General features: G+C 45.7%; 1 protein-coding gene across 1 annotated transcript in view; it reads left to right on the top strand.

The window, feature by feature from the left end:
• The window catches only part of LOC129700397 (kunitz-type protease inhibitor 1-like), an 84,406-nt gene that overhangs the window by 59,416 nt on the left and 2,046 nt on the right, over positions 1-22,944 (top strand). The window contains exons 3-9 of the mRNA XM_055640846.1: positions 3,418-3,559; positions 5,621-5,791; positions 7,946-7,981; positions 12,011-12,136; positions 14,922-14,972; positions 17,993-18,163; positions 21,607-21,666. Of these exons, the coding sequence (XP_055496821.1) occupies positions 3,418-3,559; positions 5,621-5,791; positions 7,946-7,981; positions 12,011-12,136; positions 14,922-14,972; positions 17,993-18,163; positions 21,607-21,666 (757 nt within the window). The remainder of the gene's footprint in view (positions 1-3,417; positions 3,560-5,620; positions 5,792-7,945; positions 7,982-12,010; positions 12,137-14,921; positions 14,973-17,992; positions 18,164-21,606; positions 21,667-22,944) is intronic.

Here is a 22,944-nt window from a genome sequence, read left to right on the forward strand (position 1 = left end):
CTTTCCCACAGTAGAACACTTCAGTGCAATGCTGCCTGTGAAGTTTAGTTTAGTTTAGAGATACAGCGCGGAAACAGGCCTTTCAGCCCACCGAGTCTGCACCAACCTACGATCCCCGTACACTAGCACCATCCAACACACAAGGGACAATGTACACACTATTCCAAAGCCAATTAACCTACAAACCTGTATGTCTTTGGAGTGGGGCGGAAACCGGAGCACTGGAGGAAAACCCATGTGGTCAGAAGAAGAATGTACAAACTCCATGCAGACAGCACCCGTGGTCAGGATCAAACCCAGGTCTCTGGCGCTGTAAGGCAGCAGCACCACCGCCCCGTCCTATTTGGTATAACCTGAGCCGATGAATTATGCTATTTAATTATGACTGGACATGATTTTGGAAGGCACACACCTGGCTATATAAGATCCCACAGTTAACAGTGCATGTCAGAGCAAAAACCAAACCATGAAGACGAAGGAATTTTTGTAGACCTCCAAGACAGGATTGTGTCGTGACACAGATCTGCTGACGGGTATAAAACAATTTCTGCAGCATTGCAGGTCCTGAAGAGCACAGTGGCCTCCGTCATTCTTAAATGGAACAACTTTGGAACCACCAGGACTCTTCATAGAGCTGGCCGCCCGGCCAACTGAACAATCGCGGGAGAAGGGCCTTGGTCAGGGATCAAGAACCCGATGGTCACTCTGACAGAGCTCCAGAGTTCCTCTGTGGAGATGGAAGAACCTTCCCGAAGGACAACTATATCTGCAGCACTCCACCAATCAGGCCTTTATGGTAGAATGGCCAGAGAGAAGCCACTCAGTAAACGGCACATGACAGCCCACTTGGAGTTTGCCAAAAGGCACCTAAACAAGATTCTCTGGTCTGATGAAACCAAGATCGAACTCTTTGGCCTGAATGCCAAGTGTCACGTCTGGAGGAAACCAGGCACCGCTCATCACCTGGCAAATACCAAACCTACGATGAAGCATGGTGGTGGCAGCATCATGTTGTGGGGATGTTTTTCAGTGGCAGGAATTGGGTGACTAGCCAGGATCGAGGGAAAGATAAATGGAGAAAAGTACAGAGAGATCTTTGATGAAAACCTACTCCAGAGCGTTCTGGACCTCAGACTGGGGCGGAGGTTCAACTTCCAACAGGACAATGACCCTAAGCACATAGCCAAGACAATGCAGGAGTGGCTTCGTGACAAGTCTATGAATGTCCTAGAGTGGCCTGGCCAGAGCACGGACTTGAACCCAATCGAATATCTCTGGAGGGACCTGAAAATAGCTGTGCATCGACGCCCCCCATACAACCTGACAGAGCTTGAGAGGGTACACAAAAATGCTGGAGAAACTCAGCGGGTGCAGCAGCATCTATGGAGTGAAGGAAATAGACGACGTTTCGGGCCGAAACCCTTCTTCAGCTTGAGAGGATCTGCAGAGCCAAATGGGAGAAATTACCCAAATACAGGTGTGCCAAGCTTGTAGCGTCATACCCAAGAAGACTTGAAGCTGTAATCGCTGCCAAAGATGCCTCAACAAAGTATTGAGTAAAGGGTCTGAATACTAATGTAAATGTGATATTTCAGTTATTTCTTTTTAATTATTTTGCAAAAATTTCTAAACACCTGTTTTCGCTTTTTTATTATGGGGTATTGCCTGTATGATGATTTAAAAAAAAAGAATTGAATCCATGTTAGAATAAGGCTGTAACGTAACAAAATGTGGAAAACGTGAAGGGGTCTGAATACTTTCTGAATGCACTGGACCTCTCTCCATCCACCTACATTTCTTCCTCTGGCTTTGCAACTCACAGCGCTTCAATCCTCTTGTCTCACAACTTCCGTGTTTGTCATCTTTGGCCTTTGTCCAACCATCTGCCAGTTTAAAAACCCCTTCGCCTATATTCACGCATTATCTCTCATGCTTTGTCCTGCCCCTCCACTCTCCCAGCTTCCTTTCCCCACTCCCGTACAATCAGCCTGTAGCAAAGATCTTTGGTCTGTAGAGGGGTCTCAACCCAAAACGTCGAAGGGTTTCGGCCCGAAACGTTGCCTATGTCCTACGCTCCATAGATGCTGCTGTACCCGCTGAGTTTCTCCAGCATTTTTGTGTACGTCCCTATCCATGTTCTCCAGGAACGCTGCCTGAACCGCTTAGTTACCCCATCACTTTGTATCTTCTTTTTTGTGTGTAAAACTGCATCTGCATTTCTACACTTGATTCTACATTTGATTTGCGATCACAGGGGAGAGGCAAACTCTTCTTAAGGCTCAACTTTGTAAATAGAATAAAGCCCGTTTAACACCTGTGTGTGCGGAGGAAACAATCCAACAGCTGCCCAAACATTTGCTCTCGTGTTTTCAACAGGATGATGAATATTTTCATCGTAAGGTTGCTTCACAAAGTGAACGTGTATCGTCCCCACCCAAAGACAATAAACCCAGCTGACACAGAGTGTGCTGATGCGCAACAGATTTCCACTCTCCTGGCCTGACAATTACTTCCAACGCTTCCTGTCTTTCCGATTCAGATTCAGATTCAGATTCAATTTTAATTGTCATTGTCAGTGTACAGTACAGAGACAACGAAATGCATTTAGCATCTCCCTGGAAGAGCGACATAGCAAACGATTTGAATAAATAATAGAATAAATAATTCCTTACCCATGTGTAGAGTGCAGCAACAGGTCCTTCGGCCCACAATATCTATGCTAAACATGTTGCCAAATTGATCTAATCTCCCATGTCTATATGTGATCCATTTCCCTCCATTCCCTGCATTCCCTGGGCCAATCTAAAAGATGTCACTATATCATAACTTCCTCCACCACCACCCCTGGCAGTGTGTTCCAGCAAACCTATCGCTCTCTGTGTAAAAGAAAAACTTACCCTGCACATTATTTTTAAACTTTGCCCCTCTCACTATAAAATAGCACGTTGTTGTTGCCGCCTTACAGCGCCAGTGGCCCGGGTTCGATCCTGACCAGGGGCGCTGTCTGCTGGGAGTTTGTACGTTCTCCCCGTGATCTGCATGGGTTTTCTCTGGGATCTCTGGTTTCCCCCCACACTCCAAAGACGTACAGGCTTGTAGGATAATTGGCTTGGTTTAATTGTAAATTGTCCCGATTGTGTGTAGGATAGTGTTCGTGTGCGGGAATCACTGGTCGGCACAGACTCGGTGGGCCGAAGGGCCTGTTTCCACTCTGTACCTTTGTACTAAAACCAAAAAAAAGAAAACTAAACTATGCCCTCTGGTCTTTGACATTTCCACCCTGGGGAAAAGGTTCTGACAGTCTGCTTTATCCATGCTCCTTATAATTTTCCATCAAGTCTCGCCCTCAGTCTCTGACGTTCCAGAGAAAACAGTTCAAGTTTGTACAAAGGCTTCATATCTTTGTTTTCTCCACAGAAGACTAAAAATCGGGATGAGGTGGTGGTTTCCAACCTGAAGGTGGGGGTTTACACCTTACAGCTGACGGTCACAGACACAGCCAGGCAGATGACGAATGACGATGTAACCATAACCGTCCTCTCGCCAGAGCAGTCAGAGGGTAAGCATGCTCTCCCAAACCCAACGAGCAGTTAACATGTCATAAGGCCAAAGTATTCCACAGATTCACCACCCTCTGACGAAAGAAATTCCTCCTCGTCTCTTTTCTAAAAGAACATCCTTTAATTCTGAGGCTATGACCTCTAGTCCTATTCTATCACATTAGTGGAAACATCCTCTCCACATCCACTCTACCCAAGCCTTTCACTACTCTGTATGTTTCAATGAGGTGCCCCCTCATTCTTCTAAACTCCAGGGAGTACAGGCCCAGTGCTGGCAAATGCTCATCATATGTTAACCTACTCATTCCTGGGATCATTCTTGATAACGTCCTCTGGACCCTCTCCAGGGCCAGCACATCCTTCCTTAGATATGGTGCCCAAGATTGCTCACAATATTGGCATCATCATTTACATAACTTCTAACTGTTTCCCGCCCTGTCCCACCCCTTCTCCCCTCCTACCCCTGTGCCCCATTTGGACTCTTGTCTATTTCTACCCTCCAGCCTCCACCCCCTCCTGTTACTTTCCTCTCTCTTTGCAAGTCTTCAAACCAGTCTCATTCCTTGTGCTCTTATCTCTGGCCTTTATTCCCACTATCAGCCTATCAACCGCCCGGGCCAGTGTCCACCTGCAATGCCATGCTTTGTCCTCCCTCTCCCCTTTTCACGCTGTCTTCTCCCTCCCTACATTCAGTCAGAAGAAGGGTCCTGACCCAAAACCTATCCATGTTGTCTACACAAGCTGCCTGACCTGCTGAGTTACTCCAGCACTATGTGTCCTACAAGCAGTTAGTTTGAAGCCTTCATTGTAGAAGGTTGGAAAGCAGAGAATGTGTTAAACTTGCATGTGGCCTTGGTGACATTCTGTTTGTGGGGGCAGGGTGGGGGGGAGAAGGGTGGTCACGGATGGAATTTATTCAATTCCGGGTCAAGTGGAAAAGGGGCTCCAGGGCATGAGGGCAAATGCACAAAATATGGATGGTGAATTGTTGCTTCCTTTTAAAAATGGATGAGCTATTTTCACTATGTAGTGGAAGATCAGAGTACATGAGTCGGCAAAGCCTTTAAAGTTCTCCAGATTGAGATGATGGATAATGGATGGGAAATGGACAATGGGGCTTGGGCACTTGTGGAAGCAGCCACTGGACAGAGGCATGAGGGGGACCGGTCAAGGAGTGGGGCTGAGGATTAGAGGGGGAAGCAATCGGGAGGGACCAGACAGGGCCAAGATTGCGGAAGAGTTCACGCCATGACTGGGACCACGGGAAGGTCTGGGAGAAGGGGAGAGAGCTGTGGAGTGGCTTAGTAGGGTGGGCGGTGGGGAGAGAGGCAGGGTTGTAGGAAGGGCTGGGCTGGCGTGGGGCTGCAGGAGGGGGCAGGTAGCACAGCGAGGCTGTAGAATTGTAAGTATACAGGAGCTGGTCGGTGGATGTGTGGCTTTGTACAGCTCAGTGGGGCACTGGGCAGTGACAGACCAAGAAAGTACTGAACGGGGAGAGTGTAACAAATTATACCGTAACAAATGCAATTCAGGAGAATCTGTAGAAAGGGAGATAGGAATTGATTGAAGTGCACATCATTGCAGCTTTTCATGGAAGATTGGATTAGCACAGGGGTTTAAAATGTAGGAAGTTACTTGGAAGGCTTTACATGAATTAAAGAGTCTTGATGGACATTGTTATCCAGCCTCGGTTCCTGGGCAACGAGGTATACTTCATCACAGATTGTTCAACGAAACTGTGGGTGGCACGGCGGTAGAGTTGCTGCCTCGTACCGCCAGAGGCCAGGGTTCGATCCTGACTACGGGTGATGTCTGTACGGAGTTTGTACGTTCTCTCCTGTGATCACGTGGGTTTTCTCTGGCATCTCCAGTTTCCTCCCACACTCCAAATACGTTCAGGTTTGAAGGTTAATTGTCCCTAGTGTGTAGGATAGTGCTAGTGTATGGGGATCGCTGGTCGGCTCGAGCCTGTTTCAACTCTGTCTCTCTAACCTATACCAAACTAAACGTCTCACCGTTATCTCACGGTGACTTTTAACCTGTGTCTCCACCCACTCCAGAATACTGCATTGCCAGTCGTAAAGTAGGGCCTTGCCGCGGTTCCTTCCCACGCTGGTATTACGATGCCGAGGAAATGAAGTGCAAGGACTTCATCTACGGTGGCTGCAAGGGCAACAAAAACAACTATGTGGACCAGAAGGAGTGTCAACAGGCCTGTGTTGGGGTCAAAGGTCAGTGGTTTATTGTGAGGGCACGTGGCTTGTGTTTCATCTTTGCTGTTTTTCCCAGGATGTTGAATGCGTGCCAAGGGTCCATTTCCAAGGAATGCCGTTCCCTTGCTCACAATCTGGGCGGCACAATGGCGCAGCGGTACTGCTGCTGCCTTCCACCTCCAGAGACCAGGGTTCAAGCCTGACTACAGGTGCTGACGGTACATTCTCCCTGTGACCGTGTAGGTTTTCTCCAACATTCTAAAGATGTGCAGATTTGTAGGTTAATTGTCTTCTGTAAATTGCCCCTGGTGTGCAGGATAGAACTTGTATATGGTCATTGATGGTCGTCCTGGACTTGGTGGGCCGAAGGGCCCATCTCTACATCTACTGTATCACTAAACTAACCTCCTCCCCGCACCGTACTTGAGCTGGAGGACCACATGGAATGTGCACAGATACGTATACTTGGAGAAGGAGAGCCTTCATGTACGGTCCATGCTGGATGACTAGCCAGCCTCCTGCTATCAGCCTGGGAATTTGGGGAAATCAACCAAGGTTGGATGCTCCATCCCTCTCTGGAAAGACTTGTTTTGTGGTGCTTCAGATGAGGAAGGGTTCAGGCCCACCCCATGAAGGATTAGCCATCTCACAATTAGTGTCCCTTTCTTTCTTCCCAGAGGCAATTCGGACTGTAAACGCCTATGTCACCAGGGACTAACTCTACAGAACGTTTTTCCTTCCATTATTTATTGTGTAAAAGAATATGTGTGTTATGATTGTGTTTATAATTTGTTTGGTTGTTTTGTTGTTTGTCTTTTTGCACAAAGGTCCGCGAGCATTGCCACTTTCATTTCACTGCACATCTCGGATGTGTATGTGACAAATAACTTGACTTGACTTGACTTGACTTGTGGGACAAGTGGTCACTGTGTGTGCATGCATGCATTCGTGCGTGTGTAATACTACCCCCTACCAATGAATGACAAAAAAATGACAAAGGAATGGGAGGACTAAATAAATGGATAATAGCAGGATCCCATAACTAAACTGCAATTTTCTTTCAGTCACTTAAAATGCTCACGACAGACGAATATTTTTTTTCATAAGGCCAGGAGAATGCCATTTGTATTGCACTTAGTTCATTTTAGGTGTTGGATACCTCAGATCAATATCTAAGTACCTGTCCAAATGTCTTTTACTCCTCTGGCAGCTCGTTCCATGTACCCACTACTGTCTGTGTGGAAAAAGTTGCCTCTCAGATTCAGATTAAAGCTTTCACCTCTCACTGTAAACCTATGCCCTCTGGTTCTTGATTCCCCATCTCTACGTAAAATACCCTACATCCATTCTATCTATTCCGCATCTACCTTATCCATTCCACATAGTCATACAGTGTGGAAATCAAGCCCTTCGGCCCAACTTGCCAACACCGACCAATGTCCCATCTCCACTAGTCCCACCTGCCTGCGTTTGGTCTATATCCCTCTAAACCTGTCCTCTCCATGTACTTGCCTAAATGTTTCTTAAACATTGTGATAGTTAGTACCTGCCTCATCCACCTCGTCCGGCAGATCATTCCATAAACCCACCACCCTTTGTGCAAAGAAAATCCCTCGAGTTCCTATTAAATATTTCTCCCCTCACCTTAAACTTATGTCCTCTGGTTCTTCATTCCCCTATTCTGGGCAAAAGACTTTGCGTTTACCCAATATACCCTCTCATGATTTTTTACACATCTACCCTCTCCATTCCAAGTCAGGAGCGCTTCTGGTCCCAGTTACTCTTGAGAATGCGGCAGGGATTCCAGTGAGTAATGGAGGAGGCTGCAACTCTTTGGATGCTCTTCCCAAAATGGATGCAGGAGAACTAAAGAAGGAATTACGGTGGTGCAGTTGTTAGAGCTGCTGCTTTACAGTTCCTGTGACCCAAGTTCAATCCTGACATTCAGCGCTGTCTGTATGGACTTTGTGCGTTCTTCCCATGACCCCGTGAGTTTCCCCTGGGTAATTCAGTGTCCTCCCTCAACCCAAATACATGCAGGTTGGGTTGGTTAACTGGTGAGGGGGTGGTGGGAAATGGAGTTGTTCTGAGAGCTGGCAAAGACCTATTAGACCGAATGGTTTCCTATGTCATAAGGAAATGTGGAATTAATCTTCTTTCTCTCTCTTTCAGTTGGAACCACGCCTTCAGGCCGATCCGGTTTGCCACGTGAGTAAAACTGCTTAGTGTGAATCTTCACAAGTTCTTCAGACTAATGAGAACTTGCTTGTATATACACATCTTAGAAAATAGAAAATAGGTGCAGGAGTAGGTCATTCGGCCCTTCGAGCCTGATCTTAAGGCGTACTTTGGAGAAAAGTACTTTAAAATATATTCATTCTTCGTAATGTGCGAATCTTGCAATAAGTAAATTCCCACAAATGAACCAAGACAAATACTGTTGCAGTCTATCTTAGATGTAGAAACAAGGAAGTGCAGATGCTGGTTAATACATAAAAGGACACACAGTGCTGGGATAACTCGGCAGGTCAGGCAGCATATGCTGGGAACATGAATAGGTGACGTTTCAGGTCGAGATTCTTCTTCAGACTGATTGTAGGTGGAGGGGGAAAGCTGGAAGAGGAGAGGGGAGGAAGGACAAAGCGAGGCAGGTAATAGGTGGTCACAGGCAAGGCAATTGTTCATGTTAGGCAAATGGTTGGAACAAAGACCAGTGATAAGAGCAGAAGGTGTGAGACAGGATTGAAGAGTTGCGATTGTGAAGCCAGAGGGAGGAAAGTAGCGGTGGCAGGCGCCAGGTAGAAGGTAAGGTGGGATGGAGGGATGTGGGGAGAAGGGGAGTGGGTGTGGGGGGGCAGTTAGATTTCCATCAGTATGGGAATGGGAAGTGGAGTTAAATTGGTTAGCAACCGGGAGATCCAGTTCGCTGAACCCAATGCTGGGACTGACAAGGCCTTTTTGATCTCCCAGTTGCAAGGGGGATTGATACCTGCTCTGCTCCAAAAGCGTAGCTACCAAAGGGGGATGACATTGAGATCAAATTGTACACGGTATAAGGACAGAGAATGGGCTTGTGGGCTTTGAGTCTAAGGTGCCTTGGAAGGGTTGGCGGGTCAGTGACAGGGTGGGGACTGTAAACATAGAAACATAGAAACATAGAAAGTAGGTGCGAGAGCAGACCACCAGGTCCATCGAGCCCGCACCGCCATTCGCTCATGGCTGAACACTAAACAGACACACTTACCCACAAACAGTAGACACAAGACACAGAACACAAGACACTACCCTCCCCTTTATACCGCTATCACCCCTCTCCACCCCAAGAACCTCGTGATCTCCTGGGGGAGGCAAAAAACCGGATAAAAACCCAGGTCCAATTCGGGAAAAAAATCCGGGAAATTCCTCTCCGACCCCAATCTAGGCGATCGACACTTGTCCAGGAGATCACTCAGGTCTTACTATACTAACCATACCTAGGTCCATATCCCTGCCCTCTCCCCGTAGCCCCTTATCCCCTTGGCAGCTAAAAAACCATCTATTTTAGTCTTAAATATATTTAAAGTTTCTGCTTCCACTGCTCCCTGGGGCAGTGAATTCCATAAATTAACCACCCTCTGGGTGAAGAAGTTCTTCCTCATCTCAGTTTTAAAAGAGCCCCCCCTTATTCTGCAACTATGTCCCCTAGTTCTAGTTTCCCCGATCATTGGGAACATCCTCGGTGCATCCACCCGATCAAGGCCCCTCACGATCTTATATGTTTCAATGAGATCGCCTCTCATTCTTCTAAACTCCAAAGAGTAGAGTTCCAGCCTACTTAACCTTTCCTCATATGTCAATCCCCTCATTGCAGGAATTAATCTTGTAAACCTTCGCTGCACTGCCTCCAGGGCTAGTACATCCTTTCTTAAGTATGGACCCCAGAACTGTACACAGTATTCCAAATGTGGTCTCACTAATACTGTGTACAGCTGCAGCAAGACCTCCGTGTTTTTATACTCAATCCCCCTAGCAATAAAGGCCAAAACTCCATTGGCCTTCCTGATTGCTTGCTGCACCTGCATACTAACTTTCAGTGATTCATGTACTAATACCCCTAGATCCCTTTGCGTTGCATTACAACGCAGCTCCTCCTCATTTAGAAAATAACTTGCCCTATCATTTTATTTTCCCCAAAGTGAATGACTTCACATTTATTGGTATTAAATTTCATCTGCCAAGTTGTTGCCCACTCACCTAGCTTATCTATATCCTTTTGCAGACTCTTCCTATCCTCCTCATCCCCTACTTTTCCTCCCATTTTTGTATCGTCCGCAAATTTTGATATATTACACTTGGTTCCCTCCTCCAAATCATTTATATAAATTGTGAACAACTGGGGTCCCAGCACCGACCCTTGCGGAACCCCGCTAGTTACCGGTTGCCATCCCGAGTATGAACCATTTATCCCCACTCTCTGCTTCCTATTTGTTAGCCAATCCTCTACCCATGCTAATATATTACCCCCAATCCCATAATTTTTTATTTTTAGCAATAGTCTCTTATGTGGCACCTTGTCAAAAGCCTTTTGGAAGTCCAAGTATACCACATCCACCGGTTCCCCTTTATCCACCCGGGTTGTTACTTCCTCAAAGAATTCGAGCAGATTCGTTAAACAGGACTTCCCCTTCACAAAACCATGTTGGTTCTGTCCGATGAAGTCATGTTTATCCAAGTGCCCCGTTAGTGTTTCTTTAATAATTGTCTCTAACATTTTACCCACCACCGATGTTAGACTAACCGGTCTATAGTTACCCGCCTTCTGTTTACTTCCTTTTTTTAAATATAGGTGTTACATTGGCCATTTTCCAATCCACTGGGACCGTTCCTGCCTCCAGGGAGTTTTGGAAAATTATCACCAATGCATCCACAATCCCCACCGCTATCTCCCTCAAGACCCTTGGATGTAATCCATCAGGCCCAGGGGATTTATCCTCCTTCAGTCTCATTAATTTCCCTAATACCACCTCCTTGGTGATCTTAATAGTATTTAGCTCCTCCATTCCTACCGCCCCCTGTTTATCCAGCGTTGGAATATTTTTTGTGTCTTCTATGGTGAAGACTGATACAAAATACTCGTTTAATGCCTTTGCCATTTCCATGTTCCCCACCAACAACTCTCCAGTCTCACCCTCCAATGGACCAACGTTCACCTTAGCCACCCTTTTTCTTTTTATATAGCTATAAAAACTCTTACTATTAGTTTTTATGTTGTTCGCTAAATTCCTTTCATAGTCTATTTTCCCCGTCTTAATTAATCTCTTAGTTATTTTTTGCTGACCTTTAAATGCTTCCCAACCCTCTACCCTCCCACTATCTCTGGCTACCTTATATGCCCTTGCCTTCAGCCGAATACTATCCTTTATAGTTTTACTGAGCCATGGCTGACTGTTCTTACCCTTACCCCTTTTTTTCTTCATAGGAATAAATTTTTCTTGAAGGTTATACAGTATACCCTTAAACGTACACCACTGCTCATGTACCGTCTTATTCTTGAGTCTGCTATCCCAGTCAACTTTGATCAGCTCAGTCCTCATACCTTCATAATCCCCCTTATTTAGACTAAGCACCCTAGCCTGAGTTTCAACCTGCTCCCCTTCTATTTGAATATGGAATTCGACCATATTGTGGTCACTTGTTCCCAACGAGTCCCTAACTATGACATTTTTAATTAATCCTGCTTCATTACACAGGACCAGATCCAAGATTGCCTCCCCCCTTGTCGGTTCTGTGACATACTGTTCTAGGAACCCGTCTCTAATACTTTCTATAAACTCTTCCTCTAATCTACCCTGCCCAGTTTGGTTTGCCCAATTAATATGAAAATTGAAGTCCCCCATGTAGGGTGTGTCAGGCGGAGGTCACGGGGTGTGGAGTCGGTAGAAGGTCGCAGGTTGGGGAGTCAGTTGCAGCTACAATTGGCAGTATGGAGTCAGGGGGCGCATGGTAGGCAGATTGTAGCACTGACATTGAGACCTTATTGCTGGCATCAGGATGCTTTAGGCCCTGAACAACTGGATGGGGGTAAACACAGGCATGAGGTGACTGGGATGGACATGGTTTGCCAGCAAGATCTAGTGGAACAGGTTCGATATGTTTGGTGGTCTGCGGTGACGTTATGCTGGGATTCCTCGTCACTCATGCCATTTCTGTCCGCCCGTCTCACCCTCATGTTCCTTTTGTTCATTCCCTCCGCTTCAGAGTGCCAGGGGGAATGCACTGAACAGCAGTTCAAGTGCGCAGACAACTGTTGCATTGATGACAGCCTGGAGTGCGATGGAACTCAACATTGCGGTGATAACTCAGATGAGTCTGCTTGTGGACATCGTGAGTACAGCTTACTACCGACCCTTGCACAAGTAGCCACGGGTGTGAAGCCTTCTTCGGCCTTTTATATCTTTATTTGCATGCTCTGCTCTTTCCAACTCATAAAATGTTCACTGCACAGAAGGGGGGTCACACAATTCATCATGGAAGTCCTTTCTACTTGCTTATTTTGGCAACAATTTTCCACCATCTCTTTTAACCCGGACAAAATTGCGGGAGCGTCCTTGAGATCCTGCCCCCCCCCCCCCCCCCCCCGGAAATGTGGCGCCTGGGCCAGATAGGGTGGCCGATCTCGACCTCACCGGGACTTCTGCGTTGATCAGCGGGTCGATTTGCTAATGTGTTCTGGAACACTGGCCTGGCAGATCCGTTCCCATAGCCGACTGCCGAGGCTGATTTTGTGGGCCGATATCTCGGTCCCTCGGTGGCCTAGGCAAACCATTCCAGTGCCATTGGAATCCTCGCAGAAGCCGTGACCTATGTTGGTCTGGCCAAACGGATAATCCAGAATGATGCTGGAACTAAGGGTGCTGGAAAATCGGAGATGGACCTGTACTGGGGGGAGAAGCACAGCAGAAAAGGTGAAGAATTGTAGACCAACAAAACGTTACCGTCACAGAGGGTGGGATTGAACATCAGTGAAATGCAGAGGAGCGATAATTAGGTTAGAAGCTAAAGATCAGCACAATAATTGCTCTGATTGAATATTCCCATCGGTATTCACAAGGGAGCAAATTGGGACTTTATGAATAATTAGATGGGTTAAATGTGTTTAGAATCCCTGGAAATTGCTCTGAGATACCGAATGAGACTAAGAAGGGTTTTAGACCATTGATGACTATATTGACATCTTATGCACGGGGTGAAGGTCCAGTAGTCGGGGATTGTTCTAATGGTCCTTATCAAACGAGGCCCATTACAGGTATTGGAAATGTCCAATTCATTAAACTGGATTCAGCTCTATTGGGAAATTGTCAAAATCAGACATTGGTGACCAGGAAAAAACATGAGTAATAATTTCTGTAACTACCTGGGTAATGACTAAATCATCAGTTCCGATGGAGAAGGTGCTGTCTATTCAATCTTGCTGTTGGCAAACAGCAAACCCCCCCATTTCATAGTGCATTATTGTAAAGTTCTCAACAATGTCTTTCTACTTCAATTCAAGTCGGACAATGGACAGGAAACAAAAAAGCACTTGTTCAAGGAGTCAGGACAACACAGGAGAAGCAAGTTCTAAGATGTCCTAAACCACCGCCACCCACCTTGTAGTTCTTGGGAGTAGACTATAATTTTCCTCTTAATCAAGTATGATTTGCATGTGGAAACTCAATGCAAAAAAAGTGGCGGGATTCACAAGTGATTCACATTAGACTCTATACTAGATTTCTATATTAGAAATTATACAGTGAGTCTGATAATCTACAAGTTGGGAAACAAGAAACATTGACCTGCATTTATGTGCACATTTCTTGGTCATAAGATCTCTAAAACAATTCTACAACTCATAAAATACTTTAGATTTGCTTAGCTACATGTTGGCAAGACACATCAGTCCAAATAATCTGTTCCTGTGATTGCAGGTCAAAGGATAAATGTTGGCCAAGATACCAAAATAACTTTTGTGCTCTTTCTTGAAATAATTTTGTGGCATTTTCTATGTCTCCATGAGCAGGCAAATGTGAATTCAGTTTAACGTCTCACCTGAAAGCCACATGTCCAAAAATGTTGCATTTCTCCAGGGCTACACTGGGAGACCCACTTCTGATTTAATGGTCCTGATTACACTTGAACTTGTGAGCAATTAATTTAAATGCTCCTCTGAATAGGGCCTAATAATGGCAGCTGAAATTCAATGCTGGCCAATGTATTAATTACAAGCAACGAGAAGGGAAAGCTGGGGCAGTGTAGGATTCTGTTGTGTCAAAATAGTGAACAATGGTACTAAAATAAGGAGATGCAAATGTGAAGGACCTCTAAATATATCGATCAATGAAGCAGATGTGATTTTGCAGAATGGCTGATGCAACGAAACATAAATTGGAAGCAGTAATGGCACAGAGACCTCTGGGTGACAAGAGCAGGAAAACGAGAAGCATTTGTACCTTGTATGCCTTTGTTTAATTGAGTTTAGAGATACAGCACAGAAACAAACCCTTCGGACCACCGATTCTGCGCCGACCAGCGATCCCTACACACTACCACCGTTCTACACACACTAAGGACAATTTGCAATTGTACCAAGCCAATTAACCTAGAAACCTGTACGTCTTTGGAGTGTGTGAGAAAACCAGGGAAACCCCACACAGGTCACGGGGAGAATGTACAAACTCCGTGCAGGCAGCACCCATAGTCAGGATCGAACCCGGGTCTCTGGCGCTGTAAGGCAGTAACTCTACAACTGTGCCTCACATCTTTGTTGTATGAGGACTAGGGAGGATCCTGGCTGCAATGGAAGATTGCTGCTCTTTCAGGACCGTCAAATGTAGCACGTGGGGTTTGTGTCAAATGCTGCTTGTTACTTCACCACGTAAAGCTAGACTTCACCTTGGACCCTGGCAGAGTAGGTCTCAAACTCAGTCCCAAAGTGATCAATCGACCTGGTCACCACAACATTGCAATTATTTGACTGTCTGCCTCAGTTAATTTGATGCAACCCAAATCGTTGCTGGTCTTTACTGGAGTCCTTTGACATTTTCCTTTTAGTGTATATTTGTGGTTTCTCATGGGGCGGGGCTTAATGGAGTTTATTGTAACCAGCTTTACTTTGCACTGTGTTTTCCAGTGAGTGACCGATTCAACAGGCTCTTGGACATAAACATCCCCAAGGAGAAAGGTAAACTTTTCATGAACCAAAGTGAAACTGCATGCTGCACTATCGGACAGCCACATCCACCGAAACTACGTGAACTGTTACTGACTGTACTTCCATGTCCTCATAAGGTCATAAGAAATATGGGTAGAATTAGGCCATTCGGCACATCAAGTCTACTCCGCCATTCAATCATGGCTGATCTGGCCTCCCTATGCTGGCTCCCGGTGCACTTTCGAGTTCATTTTAAGATACTGTTATTTGTTTTTAAATCTCTGAATGGGCTCGCCCCGCCTTACCTCTCTGAGCTGCTCCACCCATACGCTCCTGCCCGGTCCCTCAGGTCAGCTGGTCAGCTGCTCCTGGAGGTACCGAGGTCTAGTCGGAGGCTCAGAGGGGATAGAGCCTTCTCTGTTGCTGCTCCGGCACTCTGGAACACCCTGCCGTTGCACATCAGACAGGCCCCCTCACTGCCCATCTTCAAATCCAGTGTTAAAACACATTTCTACTCCCTGGCTTTTGACCATGCCTGAGGCTTTGCTTCTGTTTGTGGTGTTTTTGATGTTTCTTTATTTTACATGTCTTTTCCTACTATTTCTTTTGATTGTTATTTTTGGTGTGTATTAACTTTTTTGTCAATGATTAGTGATGTACAGCACTTTGTTGCAGCTATGTTTGTTTTTAAAGTGCTCTATAAATAAAATTATTATTATTATTATTTATTAACTATATATCCTTCCTAACCCCATTCTCCTGCCTTCTACCTCATAACCTCTGACATCTGTACTAATCAAGAATTTATCTATCTCTGCCTTAAAAATATCCACTGACTTGGCCTCCACAGCCCTGTGGCAAAGAATTCACCACCCTCCGACTAAAGAAATTTCTCCTCATCTCTTTCCTAAAAGAACGAACTCTAGCATGATTATGATTTCAGTGAAGTGTAAAAGGAGGCCCGAGCCGCATCATCTTCGATTCAATTCTGAACACACTGCTACAGTTTTATAGTTTGAGCTTAGTGTATTGTCACATGCACCGAGGTACAGTGAAACGCTTTTGTTGCGTGCTAACCAGTCTGCGGAATGACAATACGTGATTACAATGGAGCTATCTGCAGAGTACAGATATATGATAAAGGGAATAATGTGAAGAACGTTTAGTGCAAGGTAAAGCCAGTAAAGTCCAATCAAAGATAGTCCGAGTGTCTCCAATGATGTAGATAGTAATTCACTGTTACTGCTCTTTAGTTGTTGGTAGGATGGTTCAGTTGCCTGATAACAGCTGGGAAGAATCTGAAGGTGTACATTTTCACACATTTATATCTTTTGCCTGATGGGAGAGGGGAGAAGAGGGTGCGACTGGTCCTTGAGAGGAGTTTGGTTGTGGCGTGAGAGAAGTTATGGCAGAATAGAACAATGTAATATTGTTGTCTGCTGATCTGGGCTTCAGATCAGTCTCAGTTTTGTTGTTCGTTGTGCCACCGCTTCTTGGAGTTGCAATCTTTGGCTTCACAAACAGGCACATACAGTCTAGGAGCAAGAACCTTTGTAGTATTACGGATGTTTTCTGCATTCTGGATGTCACAATTTAGAAAGGGTGTTTAGTTCTTGTAAATGCTACCTAGAAGATTGTGAATGTGTTGGTTTTCCCCAGGATGCCCCAGTTTCCCCCCTTACTCCAAAGACGTGCAGGTTTGTAGATTAATTGGCCTCGGTAAAAAAAATGTCAATTGTCCCTATTGAGTAGTATAGTGCTAATGTAATGCTGATAGTAATGTTCGGCACAAGCTCAGTGGGCTGAAGGGCCTGTTACCGCGCTGTATCTCTAAAGTATTAAGGCGTGGCCCAGAGCCACATGTTTAAGTGCTGAGAGACCACATTACTCACAGCAGTCTGTTCTCAGGCTGCTGTCTCAGTGGTTGACTCCACACAGAGCCTAAAGGTGATGACATCACCGTTTCATTCCTGTAGAGTTTCAGCATAATCGGAGCCTTTGTTTTAAATTGATGATGGTGCACAGCCGTGAGTTCAGACTCCATGCCCAGGGCTGCTGTCATGAGTTGGTATTATGAGGCAGGGTACCGGCATGTATTTTAGCATTGGATGGGCAGATACAAGGTGGAGTTGGTCATTGCTGATGCGGCAGAAGCTGTTGGTTCTGGCAATTGAGACAGCAGGAGGTTTAAAAGCTCGATCTGGGGCTGGGCTTTGTATAGAACAGGATGCCATGCTTGCAAAATGTTTGATTCTGCCTCAGCCCAGAGAAAAGGGAAGATGGAGAGGGAAAGGGATATGTACTGAGAGCCAAATCCATTGATCTTCCCAATGACTAATCTTCTCTAACATCGTTTCCAAGATTGAATCTGAGTAAAGCAAAGTGCATTCATTCAGGGGTAAATGTCAGGCAGGCTGACATGAACAGAGGCATTTGAGGCATGGAGAGGAGGTACTGGGAACCCACGTTTAATCCGTGTGGTGGATGACGTTTCTAATTAGCAACATACTGTTGGAGAACAACTTAAGTTATTCCTGACTGATGTGTAATCTTACACTTCCTTGCATTCTTCCTTTCATTCATTTCTTTCAATATTACTCCATTTTCTTTTTATTTTTCATAAGTTCACAGGAACTGAACGATCTAGGCAAGGCCAATATTTATTGCCCATCCCTAATCCCCCTCAATTGGCAATAACCTAATCTGTAATCCGTCTAGCTGTGAGTAGGTACAGGTTGCTTTGTTACCTGAAGAACTGCCAATAGAACAAAGCACACTGAAGCCTCCATCTCTCTCTGTCCATCCTTTTCTATCGCTGCTAGACTCTCTTTCACTGAAGAACATGATTTGTCTGATAAGGTAGACACAAAATGCTGGAGTAACTCAGCAGGACAGGCGGTATCTGTGGAGAGAAGGAATGGGTGACGTTTCGGGTCGAAACCCTTCTTCAGACTGCACGATAAGGATTGTCTGATGAGGATAAGGTTGTGGGAGCTACACTTAGCATCTTGGAGAATTAATCCCCTCCCGTTGATGTCTCGCCTCTCCAGCTCGCTGTACCTACCCTCCGATGACTGGCCCCTGCCGCGCAGACTTCAGCCGCTTCTACTACAACCCCCTCAGCAAGTCGTGCGAGCGCTTCACCTTTGGAGGCTGCGATGGCAATGAGAACCGTTTCATGGAGGAAAGCAAATGCATGGCCGCCTGCCGCGGAGTGACAGGTAGGGCTCCTTCCATTCACTCCCATTGGGTATCGATCCAATAGACTTAACCTACCCATTGAATAGCATCCCCAGGGAACCAACCTCCTTCCCATTCATTCATATTGTGTAGAATCTCATTACAACTCCTCCCCCTTATGTTGTGGGGCAGATCAACCCCCCCTCCCCAATCTTTGCACATCCCAAATCCTGGACTTTCCGCTCGGCACTTTAATTTCATGTATCTTGTTGTGTTTTATGACTGTTGGCAGACCAATTTCCCTCCTGGGATAAGTAAAGTTGTATCGTATTGTATTCGACCCAGTCACTTTACTCTTTCACTTCTATCGCATAAAACCAACAATTTGTATAGAAGTAGCATGACATCCCAACTCATGAACTCAATGCCCTACCAGAGGAAGGCAAGCATGCCAGATGGCTTCTTCACCACTTTGTCTACATTTGCCACCACCACAAGGAACTGGGCATTTGTACCCCTTGGTCGCTCTGTTCTACAACACTCCCCAGGGTCCTATCATTCACTGTGCAAGTCCTGCCCTGGTTTTACTTTCACCGATATTTCAATGTGGTGCTGAGTGATTGCTGCGAAACAGTAGGTTCCATCTTCAAATGATTTTGGAGCTCCCAGTATAGATCGCTCGATGCAGCTCAAGAAAGAGGAGTGCAGTCGCATTGGTGCCGTGGATATTTTGTACACTCAACCTACATCACCAGAAATGATGTAGGAAGGAACTACAGATGCTGGTTTATACCAAAGATAGACCCAAAATGCTGGAGTAACTCAGCAGGTCAGAAACCATCTCTGGAGAAAAGGAACAGATGACGTTTCGGGTTGGAACCCTTCTTCAGACCAGATCACCAGGAATGATTATTTAATTGCTAGTGTATTGTTTTGAGAGCTTGCTAGTCACAAGTTAGTTGCACCATTTCTGACGTTACATCATAAAAGTATCACATGGACTGTCACTTACTTTGGGACCTCCTCCCTGAGAGTAGCAATGTTACAACATTTTGAGATTTAAAAAATCAAGTCTGCAATTTATCCCACCAGATAAAGCATAAAAAGAAGTTTAATTTGACACCTAATTCACTTTCATATCTTCAGTATTAAAAATAGTTTTGGCCATTTTCATACTCGGAAATTAGCATCTTGTTCCCTATTGATTTTCCATTGACTTAACACAAAAGCTGTGAACATGGCTTTATTAAAAATTAAGAGAACTGAAAGAAATTTTCAGTTATTATAGATTGAAGCATTCTGAAACAAATATTAAACAATCTTACTTGGATGACCTGAAATTAAAGCATATAATTAGTTAGTCACCCAATTGTAGCTAATTCCAAAATTCAATTACTAGATCTAAACATCTATCCATTTCGTAAGGAAAGATTAACATTTTTAAATAGCCTAAGTGTCCAAAGAACATTCACACAAGAATTCACAATAAAACATGATTTTTAAATCTCATTGACATTAATTTATAGGCCAAATGGAAGGGATTTAGTGTTCAATTCCTGTAAATTAATGGCCAATTAAACAGCTTGTCAGTGGGATTCTGTGGAACGCGCTGGTTTAGAACGCTGCCATTGCGGTGAATTTGTACCCCATGTCGGCATGAAAGATACTGCGGGATTGAATGGGCCCCCAAGTCAGCTACTCGCAACATAAAATTTTGTATAAAGGGATCTTAAGAAGCCCTTTTTAATGTAAAAATAAACAACCTACCTTGCCTTGTCCCCGACATGAGATCCATCCCGTTGTCGGGGTTCGCGGCTTTAGAGGATGATTTTTAATTTACTATAACAATTAAATAACCCAATTTAGTTTAAAAATACCTGCAGCGAACGAATTTCGCAGCGATTTTTCGTCAGCAACTAAGTAGGCTGAACAACATCGATTTCAACAGCCTAGAGAAAATCGCGTTTTAAACCCGCCCCCCTCTCAAAGGCGCCAAAGTCGCGCACACGGGCAGCGGCAGAACTGCAGCGCCCCTGAAGGTAAGTTTTGCAACATACTTACTGAGAGAGATGTCAAAAATGATGCCTGCCTTTAAAATCGACATGAAAACCAGGAGAGAAGGTTATTACAGCACTGGGCACCAGTTCTGCATTCTGTGAATGGCCAAGCACGTACCCTGGCTCCATAAATCAGTCTGTTTCTCACTCCTTCTGGCCTGTTCACTGATGGCCAAAAGAATAGTGTCAAGATAAGTCAAAATGGAGCAAGCTAAATGGCCTGCTCTCAAAGCACAGAATATGAACCAGTGGTTTAGTTGAGTTTAGCTTATTGTTATATGCACCGAGATACAATGAACAGCTTTTGTTGCGTGCTATCCAGTCAGCGGAATGACAATGCATGATTACAATCGAGGCATCCTCAGTGTACAGATACATGATAAAGGAAATAACGTGAATAATATTTAGTGCAAGGTAAAGTCCAATCCAAGATAGTCTGAGAGTCTCCAATGAGATAGACAGTAGCTCAGGACTGCTCACTAGTTGTTAGGGTGGTTTAGTTGCCTGACAACAGCTGGTGTTTGCTTACCTGTTGGTTGAACTGCAAGAGTAATATTTCTGAATTTTCTATCAATTACTGCCCTGAAATAATAATCTGGTGACTGAGAATTGACCTGGCCGGTGGCTCGGAGCCGTGACGGGAGCGGATGCGGATGACAGCCGACGAGAGTTAGCGCGAGCCCGGTGACCAAAGTGACCCGCCGTGAACAATGACCACTGAGGACGAGGAACTTGAACAAGGGGGAAGAAGACCCGTCAGCCACTGAGACACGAAGATACAACAGCCAGACGCAGCAGAAGCTTGGAAGCCCCAAAGGCTGGAGAGTTGAGGAGGGAGTCGCTGGCGGCAATGGATGGGAGGAGTGGGCCGGGAGGAGAGGGGCCAGAGTATTACCCCCTGCACCATCAAGGTCGGCTGCAGGAGGCAGCCCCCGGGACACAGAGGAGAGGGACATCGGGTCACGGGGCTTCAGGCTTCCCGGATCGGGGGCGCTCCAGGACTTTCAACATGTGGACTGGACATTGGAACTATTTGTGTTTTCTGTTTATTTTATTATAATGGCACCAAAACTGTGGCGATTGATTTGTGGCTGTGCATAAGAATGTCACTGTGCTGTGCATAAATGACAATAAAGAACAATTGGTTCACCTGATATGTTATGGGCCTGTCCCATTGTACGAGGCAATTCACGAGTTCTCCCGAGTTTCCCCTGATTCGAACTCGGAGGATTACGGTAATAGCCGCTCGTAGGTACTCAGGGCTCTCGTGGACATTTTTCACAGTGCTGAAAAAACTTCACCAGTTACCGCTTTTCCCGAGTACCTGCCATTAACATTACGAGCCGCTAAGGGACATCCACGAGCTCCGTCGTAGCCGCTACATACATTCTACGTACTTACCACAAATGCTGTTTTTATCTTTTTAGAGAAGGACGTATTTTCCCGAGGGGCCTTTGAGAGACAAGCGCAAGAAAGCTCTTCAAACGGTCAGTATTCTATGGCAAAGAGGAATGCAGTGAAAGATGGTGGGGGGTTGGGGCTGAGGGCAGAAGTATGGGTGACTTGGGGAATGATGCGAAGAATGGTCGGAGGGTGGTCCGGTGCAGTTGTGGAAAAGAGGGATTATGGGTGTGAGGATGGAAGAATGTATGTGTGGAAGCTACAGAGGAAGGCGTAGTGGAGAGTGACCCATGGATTCCTTTTTGCTCTCCCTCTCCCTCTCCCTCTCCCTCTCCCTCTCCCTCTCCCTCTCCCTCTCCCTCTCCCTCTCCCTCTCCCTCTCTCTCTCCCTCTCCCTCTCCCTCTCCCCTCTCTCCTCTCCCCCCCCCCCCCCCCCCCCCTTCGGCCCAATTAGCATTTAAGGAGAAACTGACAATAGACAATAGGTGCAGGAGTAGGCCATTCGGTCCTTCGAGCCAGCACCGCCATTCAATGTGTTAATTGGCTGATCATCCCCAATCAGTACCCCGTTCCTGCCTTCTCCCCATATCCCCTGACTCCACTATCTTTAAGAGCCCTATCTAGCTCTCTCTTGAAAGTATCCAGAGAACCGGTCAGAAAATTCCACAGACTCACAACTCTCTGTGAGAAAAAATGTTTCTTCGTCTCCATTCAAAATGGCTTGCTCCTTATTCTTAAACTGTGGCCCCTGGTTCTGGACTCCCCCAACATCGGAAACATGTTTCCTGCCTCTAGTGTGTCCAAACCCTTAACAATCTTATATGTTTCAATAAGATATCCTTTCATCCTTCTAAACTCCAGAGTGTACAAGCCCAGCCGCTCCATTCTCTCAGCATATGCCGTCCCGCCATCCCGGGAATTAACCTTGTTAACCTACGCTGCACTCCCTCAATAGCAAGAATGTCCTTCCTCAAATTAGGGGACCAAAACTGCACACAATACTCCAGGTGTGGTCTCACTAACAATACTCCAGGTGTGGTCTCACTAGGGCCCTATACAACTGCAGAAGGACCTCTTTGCTCCTATACTCGACGACTCTTGTTATAAAGGCCAACATGCCATTCGCTTTCTTCACTGCCTGCTGTACCTGCATGCTTACTTTCATAGACTGATGAACAAGGACCCCCAGATCCCGCTGTACTTCCCCTTTTCCCAACTGGATAGTACATGAGAGAAGAATCTGTTAGTTATCCTAAATGTTACACATTCACCTCAGACACAGGAGCTATAGAGTCATACAGTGTGGAAACAGGCTCTTCGGCCCAACTTGTCCACACTGATCAACATGTCCCATCTACACTGGT

Source organism: Leucoraja erinacea, chromosome 9 (genome assembly GCF_028641065.1).
Source record: "Leucoraja erinacea ecotype New England chromosome 9, Leri_hhj_1, whole genome shotgun sequence".
Lineage (NCBI taxonomy): Eukaryota > Metazoa > Chordata > Chondrichthyes > Rajiformes > Rajidae > Leucoraja > Leucoraja erinaceus.